The sequence below is a fragment of the Thamnophis elegans genome, chromosome 1 (assembly GCF_009769535.1).
Source record: "Thamnophis elegans isolate rThaEle1 chromosome 1, rThaEle1.pri, whole genome shotgun sequence".
In the NCBI taxonomy this organism is placed as follows: domain Eukaryota; kingdom Metazoa; phylum Chordata; class Lepidosauria; order Squamata; family Colubridae; genus Thamnophis; species Thamnophis elegans.
This window is the reverse complement of record NC_045541.1, coordinates 54,416,264-54,438,525: the sequence shown is the minus strand read 5'-3', so window position 1 is coordinate 54,438,525 and position 22,262 is coordinate 54,416,264. Positions and strand designations below refer to the sequence as shown.

Below are 22,262 nucleotides of genomic sequence, written 5' to 3'. Positions count from 1 at the left end.
GTCATTTAAATTTGGTTCAGTATTTATTATTATAATTTGATCCTGCCTTTTTTAATGTACTTTTGTCAACCCAAGACGGGGAACATACTTAATTATCTTGCCTTTTGTTTTCCCCCACAACAAACAAGTCTTATGAAGTAGGTTGGTCTGAGAGAGAGGGACTGGCCCCAAATTGCCTTATTGGCTCTCATGCCTAAGAGAGGCCTGGAACTCACAATGTCTTGGTTTTTATGCTATTGCCTGAACCTCTACACCAAACTGATTCTCAAATATTTGATTAATGTCGAACCGGAAAAACCAATTATTTGGGTCTCAATCACTAAATATGCAATATTCTTCACATTATCACTAAGCTACATTCAATTTAAGGAAATTTTCTTCTAAAGAAATATGCTTAAAATTAGAGCTCATGTTGATAGGTTAACGATATAGCCATATGGTAACTCCCTGTAATCTAAATCATACACATTTATCCATTTATTGTCTTCAGGAATATGATTAATCTAATTTTTACCATTATTTTCAAATAGCAAGTACAGCCGTTTAAGATGTATATTTCTTATAACCGTCAAATCATTTCTCTCCCACTGACTTTATTTATGCTTATAAAATTAATTAGCAATGTTTTATTAATGGATACACATGAGTCTTATGTATCTAAATTCTTCCTAATACGGAGTTAAATTCCTTTTGTCTTCCTAGATATGTACACATAGTATTCTCAGCAATAATAGGGAGTGATTTGCTTCTGTGTTCTTTTTAAAAAAAAAACTTTCCAATCTAGTCTATACAGTAGACTAGCTTTGGTAGCTCTGATGGTCTGCCCTCTGAATACAAACCAAGCAACACCCCTCCCCCCGGCCCATCCCTCTTACTTTTTTTATTTATTTATATTATCTACAAGCTTATATGATGCTCTAATCCAAGGGTGTCAAACTCAAGGTCCATGGTCCGATCCAGCCTGTGGGGTGCTTAGATCTGGTCCACAGCAAAGGACCGGCCTGTGGTACCTCTGTCAGTGAAAACGGAGCTCAGGAGGCCCGAGTGGCACACCTGAGCTCTGTTTTTGGCTGCAACAGCCTCCTCCAACTCTCTGCCAGTGAAAATGAAGCAGCTCTCTCCCAAGCTCCGTTTTCACTGACAGAGTGCTTGGAACACCACAGGTGCCCCCAACGCAAGTGATGTCAAGCTAGCCACACCCACCCTGGCGACACCTATCTGGCCCCTCAAGGCCAAACACAAACCCTGATGTGGCCCTCAATGAAATCGAGTTTCACACCCTTGTTCTAACCAAAACTAACTTGAGAGGCTATGGAAGCCATTCTATGTATGTTGGCCAAACACAAATCACATTGTAATATAAAGCACAGCACCAAAGATAAATGAAACTCTACATCCATTAAACTCCAGATTAATGGAAGAAGCAGCTCATAACATTCTCCCACAACTCCAAGCTCTGTTGCAAAGCCAAATTCTGATGGTGTTTCTGAAAGCCAGAAGAGTAAATGTTATCTGGATCACAATGGGAATGCTATTCCAAAGATGATGATATCAATTTGAAAAGACTCACCTCTTTCACCTTGCTCCTGAAGATAGCAATCTCTGAAGGGAAATGAAATGAGCCCTTCCACAGAGCAAGAAAATTAATTAGGAGAAGGCAGTCAGCCAAAATATGAGCCAAGGTGGCGCAGTGGTTAAATGCAGCACTGTAGGCTACTGCTAGATCAGCAGGTCAGCGGTTCAAATCTCACCGGCTCAGGGTTGACTCAGCTTCCATCCTTCCGAGGTGGTAAAATGAGGACCCAGATTGTTGGGGGCAATATGCTGACTCTCTGTAAACCGCTTAGAGAGGCCTGAAAGGCCTATGAAGCGGTATATTAAGTCTACTGCTATTGCTATAAAATATCCAGGTCTTTTACCATGAAGGGCTTTAAAGAGTTGGCCAACATCTCGAATTGCACTCTCAAAGTACTAGTGTCAAATCAGCAGATTGTATAGTGACCCCTTACTACTGTGATGGTGAACCTATGGTACGCGTGCCAAAAGTGGCACACACAGCCATCTCCCTGGGCGCACCAGCTGTCGCCTGTTGTTCTTCTGGGTTCTGGTGCACACAAGCGCACTAGCCAGCTGGTCTTTGTGCCCACAGGAGCGCCGGAAACCAGAAGAGCCAGCTCCCTGGCATGCATGCATGCACTTGGAAGATAAGCTTTCCGTTTTCCAACAATCACATGTACGCTGGCCAGCTGGTCTTCATGTGCGCAAGTGTACCAGAAACCAGAGAGACCAGGTACTGGCGTGCACAAGGTTAGCTTCCCGGTGCGCACATGTGCACCGGGGAATTGCTCTTCTTCTGTTTTCCCAGTGCTCACCATGCGTGTGCGCAGGGAGCTGCTCTTTTGGGTTTCTGATGCTCCCCTCCCCCACACATGTGCACTCACCGGTTTGGCACTCGATGCCAAAAAGGTTTGCCAACACTGCGCCTACTACATTTCAACAGCTGTAGTTTTGAGTTGTCTTCATGGCCAGCCCCATGTAAAATACTTTCTAATAGTCCAAACATTAGTGACTAAAGAATGCGTGACTGAGAAAAATGCCTCCTACTTCAGGAAAAGTTGTACATTTCATACATAGCAAATGAAGTTATGAAAAGGCCCTCCCTGCCAATACTTTCCCCCATGGCTCCATGAGCAGGGCCTGAAAGCCAGGAAGGACCCCCCAGATCACAAATCAGTTTGACGCAAGAAAGTCCAACCCCATACAATACTAAAAATGGAAATCTCAGGAATAGCATGGCTTTAACACACCAAAGAACTCCAGAGAAATAGAGCCTACACTTTTTCTTCACCATCTGAAACCTAACAGATACTGAAACAACATCTTGACTGCATTATCAATTAGACTGCAGTTTAAATATAAAGCTGAGTGTCCTCAGCACACTGAAGACGACTATGTTAGCCCCATCAGATAAAACAGATTAAGTTACAAAATCTTGCAAGTATGAATGCACTTCCTTTCCTCCCTTTTTAATTCCATTAAAAGGAGTGGGTGGGTGGGTATCTGAGACCTTTACACAAACTACTTTCTTGGCTTGCGCTCAAGTTTCATTTCTGTAATCACTGTCCTGTTAATGGATTTTCCTCTCTGTCCTCGAAGGCCATCCCCTTTATTCACTATATATAATTCTGTATTGGCAGGTGATCTCCCCAAGTGCTATTATGTAGACATTGGAAGAAGGAATGAAAAGAATGCTGATTCCCAATGGAACCTCATATTCCAGTGGTTATGGATTTATCTTTTCCTCCTGACCACTACTGACCTTGAACCCTTTAGGAAAAAGGGGAACCACTTTAGTAAGATGATTCCGTCCCACCACTTATCTTTATGATCAACAAAGTTGACTAGGTACTAGCACCTAGTTGGACAGCAGAAGATACAACAGCACAGCAGCTCAAATCCAAGACAAAAAGAGCCAAAGCTCTGGTGCCAACCACAAATAGTGAACTTCTAAGAATGTTCTCTCTTTAATTGCTGTACAGTACAATTTTTAATCAACCCAGCGCTATGACAAGAGCATTCCAACTCATCTTAATGACCAAGCTGAGGCATAAAAGAAAAAAAAAAACTAATCAAGTAATCTAACTTCACTTTGAAGGGCCAAAAGTTGGTTCATTTAGGATACTGGCAGTCTCTGCAGTTTATTTTAGAAGAGGTGTGGACACAGAGTTACACTTTTAACAACCCTGCCATGGCATTCCATATCACCTTCAGCTTCTGGTCAAACTCAGAGGCGATCCATATAAAGCCTATTTACAATACTACTTCCCAACTCAGGTTATCATTTCTGTGGATCATATGTGTACCCTAGTCCCAAAGGTACCTGAGTCAGCCAGAAAGGAACAAACATCAAAAACACCTGGGCTTTCATTGAAAGCAACAGATACAGGAAGATCTACAAATGGCATATTTGGTCCATAGTAGACAATGTCCCTAACTCCCCAAAAAGAGGAAGTATTATTCATAGTTTCATAATCAGCATAATCCACCATTGCATCTAGTTATTTTACATGATCCTACACAACTTCTCTCAATTCTGAAAATCTGGTTATTGTGAGCATAGTAATATCATTGTACTCTAATTGTACTCCAAGCCGTCTCCATCCACTCCTGCCCTTTATACAGATTTTATATAGATAGAACACTTCACTATCCCACAGCTTAAATGCCATAATCAGTAATATAATCAGCCAATGTTATTATGTTAACATGTTGCTGCACCTGTATCATATTTTACCTCCCTATTTATAGGAAGGCCAAAAGATATTGCAAGCAGGCTAAAGAAATAAATCTACTTCCGTGAACACAATGGAGTAAAAAATTGAAAGGATAACAATGCCACCACTAAGAACAAATGAAATTAGCATGTTTATAAATGAATTTGTCCTGAGAGTGAAAGGAAGCTATCAACTAGCTGCAAGAAGAAATTAATTTGGCTTCTATCAATTTATCAACAGTGCCATTCTTTCTCTTTAACTAATTTCGATGACATTATAGCCTAGGAAAAGCCCATTGAGTGCTACACTGTTAAATTAATTGGGGAGGAAAGGTCAGACCACTGCAGGAATATCCAAATACAGGCCATGGCACTACAAAGCAAAACAGTTTAAAATGTTCTAATTACACTTTATTATTTCAGTTGATTTTAATTACAGGTAAATACAAATAACATTAAATATCCACACTAAAATATAAGATCTATTTTAAGACATTTAAACTAGTTATTATTTATATTCTTAATATTTCTGCATTTCTATTTGTAGGCATGAAAAATGCACGGAATTTTATCAGTGTCCTTCCTTCCATTTCTTTCTTGCCTTCATTCAGAAAATCCCTTTTATTCCCTGTTTTTCCCTACAGCAACACATTTGAGTAGGCTGAGCAACATCATGCTTTCCTTTCTTCCTTTCAATCACGTCTGATTCTCAGAGACTGTCAGGTCCCTGCAGTTTTCTTGACAATATTTTTCAGAATTGATTTGCCATTGCCTTCTTCCTAGAGCTGAGAGAAAGTGACTGGCCCAAAGGCACCCAGTTGGCTTTATGTCTAAGCTGAGACTCCAGGTTTCTAGCTTGATGCCTTAACCACTACATCAGAGTCCCCCTACCTTTCTGGCTTTGTGGACCAGCAGGAGGAGAGGACATGGTTCTGTGTGGGTGCCCACACTTGTCCGCTGCTCACACAAGTGGGGATGCACACATGTGCATGCTCGCCCACTTCCATAGCCTGGTTCTGAATGGCTTACTGCCCATAGTGGGCTACGGCCTGGAGGTTGGGGACCCCTGCCCTACACCAAAATGCCTCTGTAACATCATGCTAAGAGGAATTAAACCATGATGCGGTATAACAAAGACCAGAGAAGATCAAAGTATGTTTGATGGATAAAATACCAAGAGTCAAGATACAAATTTCCAGGAACAAAAAAGTGTCCAAAAATTATAACCATCTCTAAATTCTAAACTGCAACAATATTCCATGACAACATTGTTGAAAACCAGGTACTTTTAGATTGTAGATCAGCAGAGGAAAAGAAGCTCTAAAAAGTGTAAAGTGCAGAAAACTCTATTTTCCATACTAATTTATTTGCTAGATGTCTATGGAAATTCTCATTCATCCAGATCATGGTTGCCCCAAAGATGTTTTTTCAAGAGGCAATTGGACTTTTCTTTGAATTTCCCACCATCTAGCCGGAGCTGAAGAAGTTTCTTGGATAAGAAGCGAAACATCTTTTAAAAAAAAAAAAAAAACAGAAACCCCAGTTCCCTCTTGAAAAAGCAGGGTTGGGATAATTCATTTGCTGTTTTATGCCTGCTTCTTCTCTAGTCATTATTTCCACATTGGGAAATCATTCTGGAATCAAGAAGGCAACCTTTCATAATTGTCTGATTACTGTACTAACCTCTCTGCTAACCTTCCCTGGTTGAGGAAATCATTTGATCAGCAATGCAGTCTGTATCTCTGATTAGTTATACTAGAACTGAGAAATGCACTTAAGTGATGATCAGGATATGCAAGCTTTGATTGAACAAATCTAGTGATTGTTGTATTGCATTCTGTTGCCTTCTCTGATGATTATGCCTGCCAGGGACAAAGATCCTTAAGAGATGAAGAAATGAGTTTTCTATGTTTTTCCCCTTTGAAGGAATCTCCTGGGGAAAAAAAGCTTAAAATACTAACTAGTCCATCTCAATTTTTTAAAAGTAATTTCACAGCTGAATCCTATCCATGTTTACTTAAGAGTAAGTTTCATGGTTGTCAATGACACTTGTTCTTTAGCACAACTTTCCCCACCATGTTGCTTTGTAGATATGTTGAAATTCTTCTTCCTCAAGACTAGATATTTAAATAATTGTCTCTCGTTTCCTCTTTTAATCAGGCTGATTAGGCTGAAACTGTTTTTGGATGTATAGTGCTAATACAAATCCAGCAGTGAAGTAACAATAAACCTAAGATTTTCCTCCAGAAATGCTTAATTAATGGCTATTTGTGACTAAATCTGCAGAGAAATCTAGCAGTCATTAATTAGCAAATAGATAATAAACGATGAAAAAGCAGAAATATGAGTGAAAAGGAAATTACAAAACTGAGCCAGAAGCACTAAAAATGAATTCTATGCCTTCCCTTTCACATGTACTCTATTATTTCCAGTTTTTTCCACAAATTTTTGACGGAGGCCTTAAACCGCTTTATCAGGAAATTTCCACCTACAGTCCTTCTCAGGACTGTCCATAGAAAAACAAAATTATAGACTGAATTCCACCATTCTTCCTCTCATTGGAAGAAGACTAGAGCTTCATAAAGCTGCCCATTACTTAGAGAAACCAATTATTCTACAGATCCAGAAATCTATTACACTCTGGGACAATTTAAAAAAGTACTATAAATTCATTAAAAGGAATATGAAAACTCAATAGTTATTTATATATTCTTGGATTAGTAAAATACATGCTTTATATTCAAAATAATTTAAAATGCAATCCCTGACATCGGACATACCATGTTTCAGGATTCTTAATCCTGCTAGGAGATGGATTAGACAATATTGTGCTAGATGGACCAAAATCTGGTGCATCCACGACAGCTTAATTCTTGACTTAACATTTATATCTGAGATCACTTGGTTCAGGTGGAATCTGTGAGAGAAGGTATTTTAGCAATCCCTTTTCCATAAGGATGTTTTCATTAGGGACCCTGAGGATAAAGCTTTTTCATGTACCATCCTCTGGAACAATCTCACCAGAGACATAAGGATGACCTCGTTCCTATTTTATTTTTCTGAGCAGTGAAGACTTGGCTTTTTTGTAGAATTTAGGGGACTTAATGGAAGAATTACTCTATTCCCCAGGAGGTAAGCATTAGAAATAGAGATAAGGTTGTGTTACTTGTGTTTTAAAATTATTACTAGTTGTATTATAATAGCTTAGTCTTAAATAACTCTATTCAGGAATTGTATACTGCTCAGTCATCTGACTGCAGTAGTATGGAAGCCATATAAACATTATTTCAGCATTGTCAGTTCACTAAACTGCCATCAGTATTTGAGACACAAAAAAAATATCCAAACAATTTTAAAGGTAAAGAATGTCTGAGTTAAAAATGGAGTAGCTATATAAAGAGTATATTCAAGTTTCCACTGTGCTTGAGTGAAACCTCAACACACTTCTTCTGAAGAGCAGACAATACAAAAAAACCCCATAAAGTGTAATTTGTGGAACTGAAAAGAGCATATTTTTAAGTGTTTGAAAAATAAAAATAGTTTGACAGCTACATCAACTTTTAGGTGAAAGGAAACAATATAGAAGAATCTGATATTCAAAGCATGGCCTAATAGTTTTAGTCTTAATTGATCACTGGGTTGGCAATGGATGAATTATAATCATGCAATTGATAAACATGAATTGATTGGAGAATGTGCATGCAACCAATTAGTGTCTTGGTTCAAGCTATCATGTTCTTCATCATTTATTAAACTTGTATGCTGCCAGATTCTGATGATTATACGTGGCTCACAACAGAGAAATAAAATACAATAATACCAATAAAAGATAGCAAGTGCAATAGACCAGAAGGAAGTAAGTGAGGAATCTCTCTCTCCCTCACGGCCTGGGTGGAAGATGAACAAAAATGGGTTGGTTTAAATTGGTGAATGAATCCAGCTAATTGCATATTCCAATAGGTTATATATCTGAGTCTAGCATATATACGTTTACCTGATTTCATAGAGAATATGTCCAATGAAAAGCCTCTATAGCTGGACTTTGTCTCCAAATATCTGGTAACATCTAATAACAGAAATCATATTTAAGGGACTGATCATTCTTCACTTAGGAGATATTTATATTAAATGAATATCCTCATTGTGCAGCATGGTATGTACATGTACATCGAGCAGAACTGAAATCAGTTCTCTTGATACTCATTGTATTTGTTATACAATGTATTTGTTATACAATGTTATTGTTATTTGTTATATATTGAAACAGATCTTTTATTTGTTCCAGCTAAGCAGGATGTTTGGTAAGTTTTAAGATGTGAGAATTTTCTAGAGGTTAATGATTGTTTAGAAGTTGTCACATCTTCACTTTGGGATTGTTTTAGCAATAAACAGCACCTTGGATGGGTGGGTGGATACACGGATGGATGGATACACAGGTGGATGGAGAAATGCTGAGCATGTTTTCTAGAGTTGTGACTACTTCCGCTTCAGTGCAAAAAGGAGCGCAGGAGAACGCAGCGATTGGCAGCAATGCCTTAAAGCAGCTCAGTCGTTCTCCATTTCCTTCACGCGTCAGAAAAAAGTGACTGAAGTAGCGAGCCCTATAAGTTTGACAGGACAGGAAAAGCCAGTTCGTCAAAACGGGTCCTGTGTCATCATTTAATCACTCCTCCTTACTTTTACGTGTCTCGGCGAAGTTCTACAAACAGGACTTAACACGGGCAAGGCAGGCAGGCATACCTACCAGCATGCAATGGCTCCAAAGCGGCCACCTCCGTGGCCACCGCTTCGCTCTCCATCCCTAATCCGAGGGAGAGTGGGGGAAGAAGTTGCTCCCAGTTCCTCCTCCTCGGCTCACCCTTTCACCGTCACGGGCCAGCCCTTCCTCTACCCGCGATCATGTGAGGGATCATTTGAGCCGAATCACGTGGCTTTTGTTTTCAAGTTCGCATCCCGGAGGCTGCACCGATTTCGCTCTTCTTGGGAACAAGCGCAGGTTTATTTCTCCGTTGCCTTCGGTCCAGCTGGACCATTAAAAACACTCCGAACAATTTTTTCCTCTTTTCACCTTCCTTATGTCGCCGAAGAGTATTAATATAACTGGCTTTTCCCCACTTCCAGCCAAGATTAAAATCCCCACGCTGGTAACTCATATTTCGCTACAACTAGGCGAATATCCAGCGTTTTCTTTGCAATTAGCCGGTTTTCGTGGACTGGCTTCCACTTCTCCCGTGGAAAGGCTAAAGTACTCTGCTGCGACTTTGGGGGGGGATTGTTTCCCGATGTGTGGGACGACATTGTCCTCTGTCCCTAAGCACCCCAGTTGGGGAGAGGGACAGCTGTAACCCCGTTTATCTGGAAGCCACAGGCAACCCCTTCCTTGCTCTTGCTATCCCGGCTTCGGCGGGGAAGCGCCTTGGTGAGGCCCGCCTGCCTCGCGCATGCGGCTGACCAGGTTGCCTCCTAGCCCGGGCGGGGTTTGCTTACATCGCTGCCGCCGCCGCGGTTGGGTAACATTAGGATAACAAGCGGCCGGCCACAGGCAAGTGGGGACTGCCTCCTTCGCCTCCCCGGCGATGGGCGCAGCCTGGAGCAGCCCCGCGGAGCGGGAGCCCCTCTTGCCTCCTACGCCGCCCGCCGGAGCGCCGCCGTTTGCTCAACATGGCCAGTCCTATCGGGTGGCGGCGGCGGCGGAGTCGCGGGGCAGAGGGACGCCTCCGGCGGGACCCCTGCCTCGCCTGCCGCCGGTGCCGGGCCGCGTGTACGGGCGGCGCTGGCTGGTGCTGCTCTTCTCGCTGCTGGGCTTCTTTCAGGGCCTGGTGTGGAATACGTGGGGCCCTATTCAGAACTCGGCCCGCCAGGCCTTCGACTTCTCCAGCTTGGATATCGCCCTGCTGGTCTTCTGGGGGCCCATCGGCTTCGTGCCCTGCTTCGCTTTCATGTGGCTGATGGACAAGAAGGGTGAGGAAGGAGAGGGAAGGGCGAGGCCGGCTGTGCTGGGAGACGGGAAAGGCTCCGTCGATGAAAGCAGACCGGCCCAACCGGATGCCTTTCGGATGTGTTGAGTGACCTCTTGGGGCGGTGGGAGATTTATTTTATTATTTTATTTTGCTTTTTTGACAGCTGCAGCACACTGCTGGCTCATGTTGAAGGGATTGTCCACTAGTACTCCAAGATTCTTCTCACAGTTACTACTGTTGAGCCAGGGGCCACCTATGCTATACCTGTGTGTTTGGGTTTTCTTGCCTAAATGTAGAACATTACTTTTTTCACCGTAGAATTTGATTTTGTTAGATAGGGCCCAACGTTCAAGTTTGTTAAGATCTTTCTGTATCAAGCCTATTTTGTGCTATCTATCTATCCACATCTATCCCCTCATCCAAATCATTGATGAAGATGTTGAAGAGTACTGGGCCTAAAACAGAGCCTTGGGGTACTCCACTGCATACTTCCCTCCATGAAGATGCAGTTCCATTGAGACTACACATTGAGTGCGGTTGGTCAGCTACACATTGAGTGCGGTTGGTGATGAAGCTGTCTAACCCACGTTCTTCTACTTTATTTAGTAGTAGGTTATGGTCCACCTTATCAATGCCTTACTGAAGTCCAAATAAATTATATCCACAGCATTTCTCTGGTCTGGTAATTTTGTCACTTTATCAAGATATAATAAGATTTGCCTGGCATGATCTGTTTTGACAAACCCATGTTGATTTTTCATTATGACTATGGTCTGAAACATTAGGAAAGTTGGGTTGCTTTCTGGAAGAATGAATTTCCTCCCTGGAGCTTTGGCCATCCAATTCAAAAGATCTGGAGGAAAAAAAATGCTTGATAGCGTTAATTACCTCACTTCCATCCCTTGGGGTGGGTAGATATTTATGGATCTAAAACCTGTGTTTGTTTCCCTGGCGTTCCTTTAATTTCTCTTTTGAGGTGTTACATGTGAAAAAAGAATTTTCATGTAAATACATGTCTAGCGTTTGAAACTTTAGCCCTTTCTCTATGGACTATTGTATACCCAGGGCAGCTTGCAGCATCCAAAAATGCAAATTATATCATCTAAAAATAAAAACAGTACAATTAAGACCAGAACTGAAATTATAACTCATATAATCAAAATCAATCCAGGTCAAATTAAAGACCAGAGACTGACTTTTGTCTGTCACTGTATCTTATTGGGAAAGTAGGGGCCAAAGATACCACCTTGATGAAGGCAATTCAAAGTCTGGGAACCACATTGGAGAAAACTGCCTCTGCTGGACTAGATAGCTAAGCTACCCCCATACATTTGGAAGCATCTTTGAAAGGACCTTTCCAAATGGCCTGAGTTACCATACAGGTTCATAGTAAAAGGGATCATATAGGCCACAGGTATCAAACTCTTGGCCTGCGGGCCAGTTGTGTCATGTGCTGGCCCAGCCCCCAGCCGGTTTAGCAAAGGGGGAAAAAGTCCCAATACGTCATGTGACACTGCTGTGATGACACAAGTTTGACACCCCTGATATAGGCCATAGATAGGCTCTAGATAGATCATATGCTTTTTAGGGCTTTACTTTGTTCCTTGTAAGCATTCATCAATTGGTCTATACGTTTTGGGGAATGCATCAAATAATCCATGATTTTCTTGCTGAATTTTTTCTTAAAGTGGGAAAAAGGGGCCATATTTATGTCTCACTCACCTATCTGCCATGCTGCAAAGGAAAAGGACAAATGGACTGAAAATGCTACTTTTTACAGCTGCCTCTCTGCTACTTGCTTCTCTAAGTGGAGAATGGGATGACAATGGAGTTCAAAAGGCCACTGCTACTGTCTCTGCTGGCTGAATAAAGTTGTAAAAGTTGCCATATGAAAATGGTGCTATGAGCCTGGTGTCCTCTGTTGCCTTGCTGTCTTAGCAAACCCAGATCTTGTGTATGCATTTTAAGTGGGCAATGAGGGAAAGAAAGAAGTCATGCTAATATTGTCATTTATATGTCTTAAAAGCATGATCTCCAGTTTTCTGCCTTCTTGTAGCCTATGATGAACCTAATTTTATTATCCCCCTGGAAGGAGAAAGAATGGCAAGTGAATAGAAGTAGTCACTCTTGGTTGTTGTCTATTGAAATGTTGATCTTTCTGACCAAGCCAAGCTATGGAGTCCCTTCCTCTTCAGGCAGCCTTCCCTTAACCTGTGAGTTTAGACAATAGTGTGATTGCCTTCCAGTTGCTAGGTAAGCATCACTGAAATAAAGTGAGGGAACGCACTGGATTGATTGCTAACCTTTATGGTCAAATATTGTTGTTAAGACTGGTTATGCAGAGATAAATTTATTAACTAAAATAGTTTTTCACCCAGAATAAGATTATTGAAAAGGAAAAAGTAATAATGTCCTATCCACCAGTAACAAATACTTTGTCTACAGAGGTATTTAAAAAATTATATATAGGCTTCTTTAACAATTAAAACTAAAAATGAAGCAAAACTACATTTAAAACAACAGCTATTCAGATTATTGTTTTTTAATTGTGATATTTGAATGCTATATCAAAGTGAAATATAAAAACTGGGTTCGGTGAGCTGTTTTCTTGTAGCTAAATGGCACAAAAGAATGCAGTGTGTTGACCTAATCCTGTGGTTGCCTCTTATTCTGTATAAATTTTGTGTATATGATGCTCACATATTTTATAGGTAAACAGTATTTGGGATTTTGCTATCTCTAAAATCGGATATGGAAAATGTGGCAGTAGCTATATGATGAAATGTCAAATTATGGGTCTACCTGTGCTTAGTGTCAGCATAAATCACCAGTAACTTTTTAAAAAGAATCCAGACTTCATTAAAGATTGAACCGCCGCAGCACTTATATTGATTGGTCTTAATGTAATTCTTGCAGCAGAAAATTGCTCTGTTTAGGAGTTTTGAATATATTTTAACCAATGTGTAGTGAAAATACTCTAGTTTGGTACATCAACTCTCCAAAATGCCTCTATCCCGATTTTCTGAATTATCGTTCAGTGCAGATAATTCAATTAGGGAGAACAAACATTCATACATAGGCTTTTCTGTGGGCCTTTTCCCTAGAAGATAACAGTAAAGATTGAAGATTCTTTATAATTTATCTAATTATTAGATGTATTCCCATCTTTCCTTCAGAAACTCAAAGTAGTATAAAACTCGCATTTCTCAATTTTATCCTCATATAACACTCTTTTGCGACATGCAGACTAGCCAAAGTCTTCCATGAGTTTCCTTGACTGAATCTGGACTTGAACCTTAGCCTCAACACTTAGCATGCTATTTTTTCCTACTCTTCCTCAATAATTAGGCATAAATTTGTTTTCAAATTACTGATTTTTCTTTTAAATATGGAAGTAATTTGAGGTTTAGTATAGAAGTATATGCAGTAAAGCTAATCCTGCAAGAAACAGTGAATGTTAAGCATTTTGATAACCATAATAAGCGTTGCCTTTCTGGAACAAGTTTAGTATTCTGTTTCTCAGTAGTAGTCAGATGTAAGCTATCAAGAGTTTACAGGGAGAGAGTGATGCAATAATGATATCCTGTTAGTTTCCCTCAAGAGTGATATTGCTTATAGTCATAGAAGCTTCATTACTTTGTCAGCTCTGTCATGGATGTAGCTCATGTTTTGGCTTTTTTTCTTTAAATAGCCTTGAAAGTTGAAAATGCATACCTGTTGTAATCATGAAATTCAGTTTGAGTTTTTTGTGTTTGATGAAAAGGTATTTGACTGTTCTGAATCATTCTATCCCCATTGAGTGGCCTAACCCCTCAAAGGTTCTGGGGTTTATTCACCTACCCTGTTTCCCTCAAAATAAGACCACCCTGGATAATAAGCCAATTTGGGTTTTTGGCGCATGCACTAAAATAAGCCCTCCCCTGAAAATAAACCATCTCTGAAAATATTGCAACACAGCAGCAGCCATTAGATGACCACGCTCACTGCCTCCTGCACCTCAAAAATAATAAGACCTCCCTGAAAATAAGGCCAAGTGCTTATTTGGGGGGGGGGGGTCAAAAAAAAAGACCCTCTCTTACTTTCGGGAAAACACAGTAATGTTCCCCTTTACACAGTTCATACCATTAATGATCTTGTAAATGTTTCAATAACCTTAGCCTATTATTTTTGGTGATAAGAAAGAAGAACAACTGACTTGGAAGAGCCTGTACCTTTGTGGAATCAAATTGAATATTCATAATAATACCATTATAGCTACAACATTCTTAGGGTATAGAATGCAGTAAAAATGCCTTTTATTGTTACATGTGAATATTTCTTGAGAGATTAATGTAAATTGGAAATTAAGCTTCCATTCATAGCATAGACATAGAGTATGTTTATGTCACTATATGATGGCAAGAAGAATTTAAACAATTTACTTAGTTACTTAGTTACTTACTGTGTTTAAAGTTCATCCAACTCAGAATATGGGGATGCATCTGAAGCTAGTAAGGGTGGAAAAGATTCATTGTATTGGATTAGAACGGCTGATGACGTCAACAGAGATTTGATAGCCGTGAACGCATGCCCTTCACGGCTGCCCCATCTCCACATTGTTGAGCTGTCAAGCAACCTATGTAGAGGCTCGGCGACGGACGCCTTATGGGGAAGAAACATTGCATAGAAATTTAACAATCCTAGGAAAGCCTGCAATTCCGCTCCATTAGTGGGTGCTGGTGCATTTTTGATTGCTTCCACTTTGGACTTAGAAGGATGGGTGCCTTGAGCGTCAATGTGAAATCCTAAAAATTCCACGGAGGATACTCCAAAATGACATTTAGATTTTTTAAGTTTTAAGCCTTTCTCCCTGAATTCTTAGTTTCTGAATTAATTCTTGTGTGGTGTTAGCAGCTATAAGTATGTCGTCAAAATAAGGTAAAACCCCGGGAATTCCTTGTAATGTTCTTTCCATTATACTCTGGAATATTCCAGGTGTGACATAGACTCCAAATTGTAGCCTACAACAGCGGAATGCCCCACGATGTGTCACTATTGTTTGTGCGTCCGCTGTTTTGTCGTCTACTTTCAATTGCTGATAAGCTTGAGCTAGGTTAAGCTTAGCAAAAAATTTTCCTTTACCCAAGAGTGCAGCAGATGCTGCATCACTGGAACTGGGTAAGGGTGCGCTTGTAAGGCCTTATTTATTGTTGCCTTATAGTCGGCACATAATCTAATTGAGCCATCTCACTTCATTGGTAATACTATAGGGTTTTCCCACCTGGAATAACCAACAGGCTTTAATATACCTTGCTGTAATAGCTTGTCTATTTCTGTATCTACTTTGGCCTGCAATGCAAAAGGGACTCTTCTAGCCTTAAGCCTGATTGGTGTTATGCTAGGATCTAAATTAAAAGATATAGGAGATCCCTTAAATGTCCCTAAATCCTCACTGAATACCAGAGAACTCTTTGGTGAGTTCCTCAAATTCACTTGCAACATTTGTAGCATGAATTCCTGTTGTTTCTAAGCCTAAAGCTGCAAACCAGTCTAGTCCTAATAAAGTAGCTAAAGGGTTGGTTACTATTATCAAAGGAAGGTTCCCTTTAAACTGGCCATGTTCAACAAAAAAAATTCCGCTTCCTTTAAGAGGAATTGGATTGTTTTGGTAATCTTTTAGGATGCAATTGCACTTTTCCAGTTGCTTTTCTGGAAACCTTGGCACCAGCTGTTTGAGGGTGTCCCATGTTATGATTGATTTCAAAGATCCGGTGTCGATCTCCATCTCGCAAGATGCCCCTTCGATGTAGACAGTGATGTATTTCTTCTTACGTTTGCCTGTAGTCACCAACGCTGTTGGTCGCCTCTTCTTCCGCATCTGGATCCACAGCATGACAGTTGCCGGTCCCTCTGAATGGCCTTCGATTGACAGGTCGACTGCTTGTTCGATTGAACGGTTTGGTTGCGGTGTCGGCAAAGGGTTGGGTAGCCCTACATGCAAGGTGTCCCATTTTTTCACAATAGCGGCAAACGGCTGTCCTGAACCTGCAAGTTGAGCGCAAGTGATTGCCCCCATAGCTTAGGCAGCCGGCTTGAGGTAATTCACTGTTAAGTCTTTTCTTCCTGGCTGCTTATGTTTAAACGGCTCACCTCTTCTGGCAGCCATACATCCTCATTCAATTCCTCTGCTTGGTGGTTTACCATAGCAGAGGGAACTGGCGAGCTGTGGAGGGCTTGGTATCTTTTTATTTCAGCTGCTGATCTATCGGACTGTTCGGCTGCTCTGGCTTCGTCCATTGCTAAGGATAGATTTAAATCAGAGCGAGCCAGCAATCTCCGGTGTAAACGAAGGTCTTTCACTCTGCAAATTAGCTGCTCTAACAGCGCGTCATCCAGATCAGGGAATTCGCAATGGATGGCGGCGTTTCTTAAAGCAGCTATGTATTGACTCACAGTCTCATTTTTGCCTTGAATACACTGCCTGAATGTGCATCATCTTGCGAAACGGGACGGTTTTGGGGCATAATGACCCTTCAGTTTGGCTATGAGAGTGTCCCAAGGTATGTTAAAGACTTGGGCTGGGGCGCGACTAGGGCTCGGGCAATGGCGAACATCTCAGGCCCACAAGAATTAAGAAAATACCCCCTACGCCTTTAGTCTGAAATGTCCTTGAAGTAATTAACAAAAAGGAAGCATTCAAACCGTTCAATAAACGACTCCCAAGATTCTCTTTCTGGCATGTAAGCAGCGAACAGGGTAGTAACCGCCATAGTTTATGAATTTCAGTTTGTTTAAGGATGAATAATTATTCTACTCTGGTATTTGAGTGGGTTTTTTCCTCAAAATCCCATCCTCATTGCCAAGTATTTTGAACTCGGGCTCCTGAGGTAATGACGAGGCTCAGTGCTAACACATCTTTATTAGAACCGTAACTAGCAGGAACACGAACAAACGCTCTGACAGCCCTTTTATACCCCGAGCTGTCAGCACGCTAACCAATAGGAACCTTCCAAATCTCCCGCCTAAACAACATGCAAACGGACCAATCAAACAACACCCTACCTGATTGACAAGAGAGGGCGGGACACACAGATTCGTGACAACCTTCATCTTAAATTTTGCCAGAAGCCTCTTGAACTGAAACTGTTGTGGCGAGGTGAGCCTTTGCATAGGAACCAATTGTACCTGTTGCTGGACTAGGAGGTTCTGCTTCCAGTCACTTATACCTTAGTTATCTCCTGATTGGATTAATGCACTATGGCCTTTATGGGACTATCCCTTAGTAAATCTTTAATGGATGGAACAAAAACTATGGGGGAAAGGTAGTCCTATAAATACTTAGCTCCTGAACCATGCAAGCTTTGCTAACAATTGAGAAATGACAGGATGAGTACAGAGAATGTTGAAAATAACCAGAGAACATCACATCTTGACAATAAACTAAAACTCCTTGACAACAAAATAAAACAAGATTTCTTACTAAGATAAAATTAGGAGCAACGTGATTCTGCTTTTTCAGAAAGTCAGTGGCAAAATGATATTGGGATTTCACTGAAGGTTGGAGGTAAATGTTGGTTTTAAATGCAGATGTTTGTTCCTTTTCTAAGTTTGCAGAACAAACTTGTTCAAAAGAGAACCCAAAACAAAAAGCAAAAGCAAATAAATAATAAAGGAATGCTAATTAAAAGCATACACAAAGTATATCTTAAACCTGTGCAAATTATTCAGTAAATGCAGTTCTTCCCTGAATCCCTTCACAGAGCAGGTGTGCTTTGCTAGCTGAAATGGCAAAAGTGGGAGGGTGTCAGAGCCACCATCTGAACCTTCAGGTTGTTCATAGTTTTGAAGAAGAAATACAGATTGGGAAGTAAAACACCTCAAACTATTGATACATGCTTTGTTATATAAACCTATATGCAAGCTTTAAAAAAGATTTTTTTAACTTAAGAAAAAAAGTTGCATTGAGCTTTAACTCCCATAATTCTCTAGCCAGTTTTGCCTTTGGCACCCAAGATTAAATGTCCTTAGTTCAGCTGAAAGTGCAAGGACAGCAAATAGACTTTTAAGTGTAACTTTTTAAACAAGAAATTCTTGCTTATTCCCATAGAAATAGTTATCCACATGTATGCCTTTTCGTTTATGTTTACATTATTTCAGTGGTTTATCTTTTCATGTCCCCAAGGCTCTGAATTAATTGTAGTATTTTAAAATTAACAGTTTACAAAGCAATTCCAGATATGCCTAATCAAAAGAAGTCCACTGAGTTCAGTGGGAGTTACTACCAGAAGATTACAGTCTTGATAAGTAAGTGAAATAGATACACAGATTTGAAGAGGATCCAGAATGGATTGCAAGATTGTGAAAGATGTTAAATTTGTTTAATTTAGCAAATCTTGAAAACGGTAAATTGAAAGTGCCTTTTTAGTGATTAAAGCAGTTAAAAGATATACATATCAGAGTTTCTTCCATGCTGAAGAGTAAACAATGCTGAAGTGTAACAATTTCGTTTTGTAGTTTTACTATATTAGAAAGAAGTTTCCCTCCAAACATGGAAGAATTGGAAGGGCATTTTATATTTGTGGAATAAAATATCAGAACCAGGAATATAGAAGAATATATGAAATCATTAATGAAGCTCCTCCCATATCCAGGGATTTTTCCCCTATCAGCCAGGCAGGAAAGATGCAGCAATTTTTTCTACTTTTTTTTTTTAAAAAACCTCATTCCATATGTTCATTCTCTTTGCATGAAGGGCAGGGAGAGAGTGGGACAATGCTAGTATGTTCATATCCTGCTCCCCCTTGAAAAAAAGTAAACTGTTGTAGGACTTGAAGATTTCATAATAATTGAACGGGACTTGGGGTAGAAATGATTGAAGTGGCAATTGCAAAAGGATTCAGTTCAGTTTTGTTCAAGTGTCTTTCCCTTGCTGGAGATTGATGATCATGAATCTTCATTGAGTCCATCGCTATGCTACCCTTGGACATTCTTCATCATTTAGATGAGTTCACTTTTGTACAATCCTGTTCAATGTTTCTGTGTGGTTCTTGCTTTTTTCCCCTTCCAATTTCCCCCCCAGCACAATTCTTTGTATTGTATAGAGTTGCATTTAGGTATCTGATTCAGATATCTCATGAGTTTTTGAGTTTTGATGAGGTTTTTCTCTTGTGCCATCTCTAGAACTTCAAGATTTGAACTTTTGTCACTAAGGGATTCTGAACATTATCCTTAAAAGCCACATTATAAAGACTGTCAGTCTGCTCTCAGCCTATTTTGTAATTGTAAAGGAGATTTGATGAAAATTAGTCATCACTTTGTTCCATTAGATTCCTTTTTATTATTTTTTCTCCAAGATTTAGATATAGGCTTGCTCGTTTTTACTATTTTTCTCCCTTGTACCATTGTTTAATAGTTTTAAAATAGTTTTTATTTATCATTCTTGAGAACATTCTTATCTGAGGTTTTTCTGGGAATTTCTATTTGCCATCTTCTGCAGAATTCCACTGGCGTGAAGGATAAAATAAACAATGTTCTTGTTTTGTTAAACAGGGACACCACTGTCCATTGTTTTTATTTGCAAAGGAGCTTTATTCTGGAAATTACCATTTCTCCCTTTTTTAATATTAAAAAAATAATGGTATTTGTTTTTTCCCCTCTCTTAGAAGCTTCAGGTCCTTTTTTCCTTCCAAGAACACTATATACTATCTTCATATTTTAAATTGTTTATTTTAGACCACTTATTGAGAGTCCCAGTGAAGTGCTTTAGTTCATCAAACATTTCTTCTGTACATGTGCATCTCCATAAAGACCTCTGTGTGGAGCAAACTTCCTCAAAAGCTAGATTACACTGTGCTTTTGAAAGGAAGTTAAAAAAGAATTTTCCCAGAGGGCCTTTTTAATTAGTTAAGATAACAGCATAGACAGGTTTATATTGCTCTGATTAGGTTATTGGCTTATTTTTTAATAATTTGTAATTACTATATATATTACTATACACCAAGGATATTTGATGACTAATTATTCTTGTATGCCACTAAGAGCCCATTATTGTGACAGTTTAAGAAATTAAATAAATAAATGCACCTGAAGAGTTCTTCCATACAAAAGAGGATTCCAATTAGCTGCAGAATTCCACTGGCGTGTAGGATCAATTTGGACCTATATGATGGAATGTGCCCCTGGAAAAACAGTGGGGAACAGTTTGGGCAACAGAGAGATTTTCCATAGAGAGGCTCACATTATGAGAGTGCACATTCTAGGGCTTGAAGGGGGGGGGAGAGATTCAGGGTAGCCACATACTAGAATATTTTAAGATATATCTAGTACAGAGGTGGTATTTGATTTTGATTTGATTTTATTGACATTTGTAGGCCGCCCTTTTCCCTGAGGGGACTCAGGGCGGCTCACATAAAATCAGGGAAGAGGAAATGCAGACAATAACAAAGGCACATATAATAAAAACAGTAACCAACATGCATTCATCATTCGGGAGGGGCAACTATCTTCATCCCCAGGCCTGACGGGCTAGCCAGTTCTTCAAGGCTGTGCGGAAGGCCTGGACGGTGGTGAGGGTACGAATCTCCACGGGGAGTTCGTTCCAGCAGGTTCTGACCAGAAATTTTGAATAGTTTGGAGGATCAGCAAATACCACCTCCGGCTGGCTCCGCCCTCATCTATTCTCTGCCTCCTGAGTCCCAGCTGATCGGGAGGAAATGGGGATTTTGCAGTAACCTTCCCCTGAAGTGGGTTGGGAATAGAGATTTTACAGTTTCCTTCCCCTACCACGCCCACCAAGCCACGCCCAGAGAACCAGTAGTAAAAAAAAATGGAATCCCACCACTGACCTAGTAGGTTAATAGGGCGTTAGTTTGGCAACATTCAGCCCATTAGGTTTAAGCAAATGAAGGATTAGACTATTAGATTTGAGTGTCTTTGGGTGGGGCCTGACACCATGTCAATGCATAATTAGGACTAGTATAATGAAGGATGCATTATTTCCTGAGCACAAAAAGTCACAGAATGATTGTGTCAGGCATGTCATCTCAGCCTGAGAAGAATTCTAGGGGGAAAAGTGAGAAGAAGTGCCATGTAGACATCCTTCAGTTTTAGAATGGAAGCTGGCTATAAATCTTATGAGCAATAATGAGTAGGGCTCCTTAATTAAAGTCTTGAACATGCAGTTTCATATAATCTGTAAAATTAAGTATATTCTATAATGTTTCTGAGACCTAACAGGTTTCATCTCTAAAAACTCTTCTTTGGTGTTCTTCCTGTCTGTTCTGAATACATAGACAGAAGGGATCTAAATATATGCTAAGAAGTTACATACATATTTTTTAGAAACAAAAGCAAAAAAGAAAGGTAATTGGAGCTGTTTCACCAAACTTTGGTATTCATTTCTCAAGTTGCCTGCCCACTCCTTACCTTGTTCAGGTATATTTCTTAATTATTGGAGGGTTTGGGGAAAGCTTTGGGACTGTATAAGGCAGGAAGAACATTGCCTTGCCAACCTTATGGGCAAGTACTTTGTAGAACCTGTCCTTGTTTGAACAGAAAAAAGAAATGGTATAAAATTAGATTATATTTTCAACGTTACTTCATATTCTATTTGATTGTTATAAATACGGCCCTTGTACACCATGGGCTAAAAACATACTTGGGGATAAACAAGAGGAGCATCTTGTTTTTGGTTACTTAAAATAACTTATGAGTCATAACGGGAGTGATTATAAGGCAGTGTGGTTTACATGAATTATATGTACTGTACTTTAATTTTGTAAAATACAAGGAAGTAGGCAGCATAAAAATTTAAAGCAGTCATTTCTTTGTTAGCTGGTGTGACATATGTTCAATATTTGTACATGCATGGTCTTTGCAGTAGAATTCTTGCAGTAATAATGCTGGGATTTATTTAATTCAGTTTTTCTCCCTTTCTCAGAACATCAGTACCCAATACCCTTTTTTAAAGATATAAAAGAACAAGGGAATCACTATTTCACCCAGAAAGTAATTTCTTGTGAATATCATACTACAAAATGTGACTATGGCAC

At 39.9% G+C, this 22,262-nt stretch overlaps 2 protein-coding genes across 3 annotated transcripts in view; one reads left to right on the top strand and one right to left on the bottom strand.

The window, feature by feature from the left end:
- HSPBAP1 (HSPB1 associated protein 1) overlaps positions 1-9,173 on the bottom strand; it is a 95,789-nt gene extending 86,616 nt beyond the window's left edge. The window contains exons 1-2 of one of the 2 annotated variants that reach the window (XM_032216040.1): positions 9,018-9,173; positions 8,268-8,339 (exon numbers count right to left, since the gene is read on the bottom strand). In XM_032216040.1, the coding sequence (XP_032071931.1) occupies positions 8,268-8,339; positions 9,018-9,072 (127 nt within the window). In that variant the 5' untranslated portion in view covers positions 9,073-9,173. The remainder of the gene's footprint in view (positions 1-8,267; positions 8,340-9,017) is intronic. The other variant, XM_032216049.1, reaches the window with a different exon arrangement.
- A 43-nt stretch (positions 9,174-9,216) lies between these two features.
- The window catches only part of SLC49A4 (solute carrier family 49 member 4), a 101,238-nt gene continuing 88,192 nt past the window's right edge, over positions 9,217-22,262 (top strand). The window contains exon 1 of the mRNA XM_032216060.1: positions 9,217-10,234. Within this exon, the coding sequence (XP_032071951.1) occupies positions 9,850-10,234 (385 nt within the window). The 5' untranslated portion in view covers positions 9,217-9,849. The remainder of the gene's footprint in view (positions 10,235-22,262) is intronic.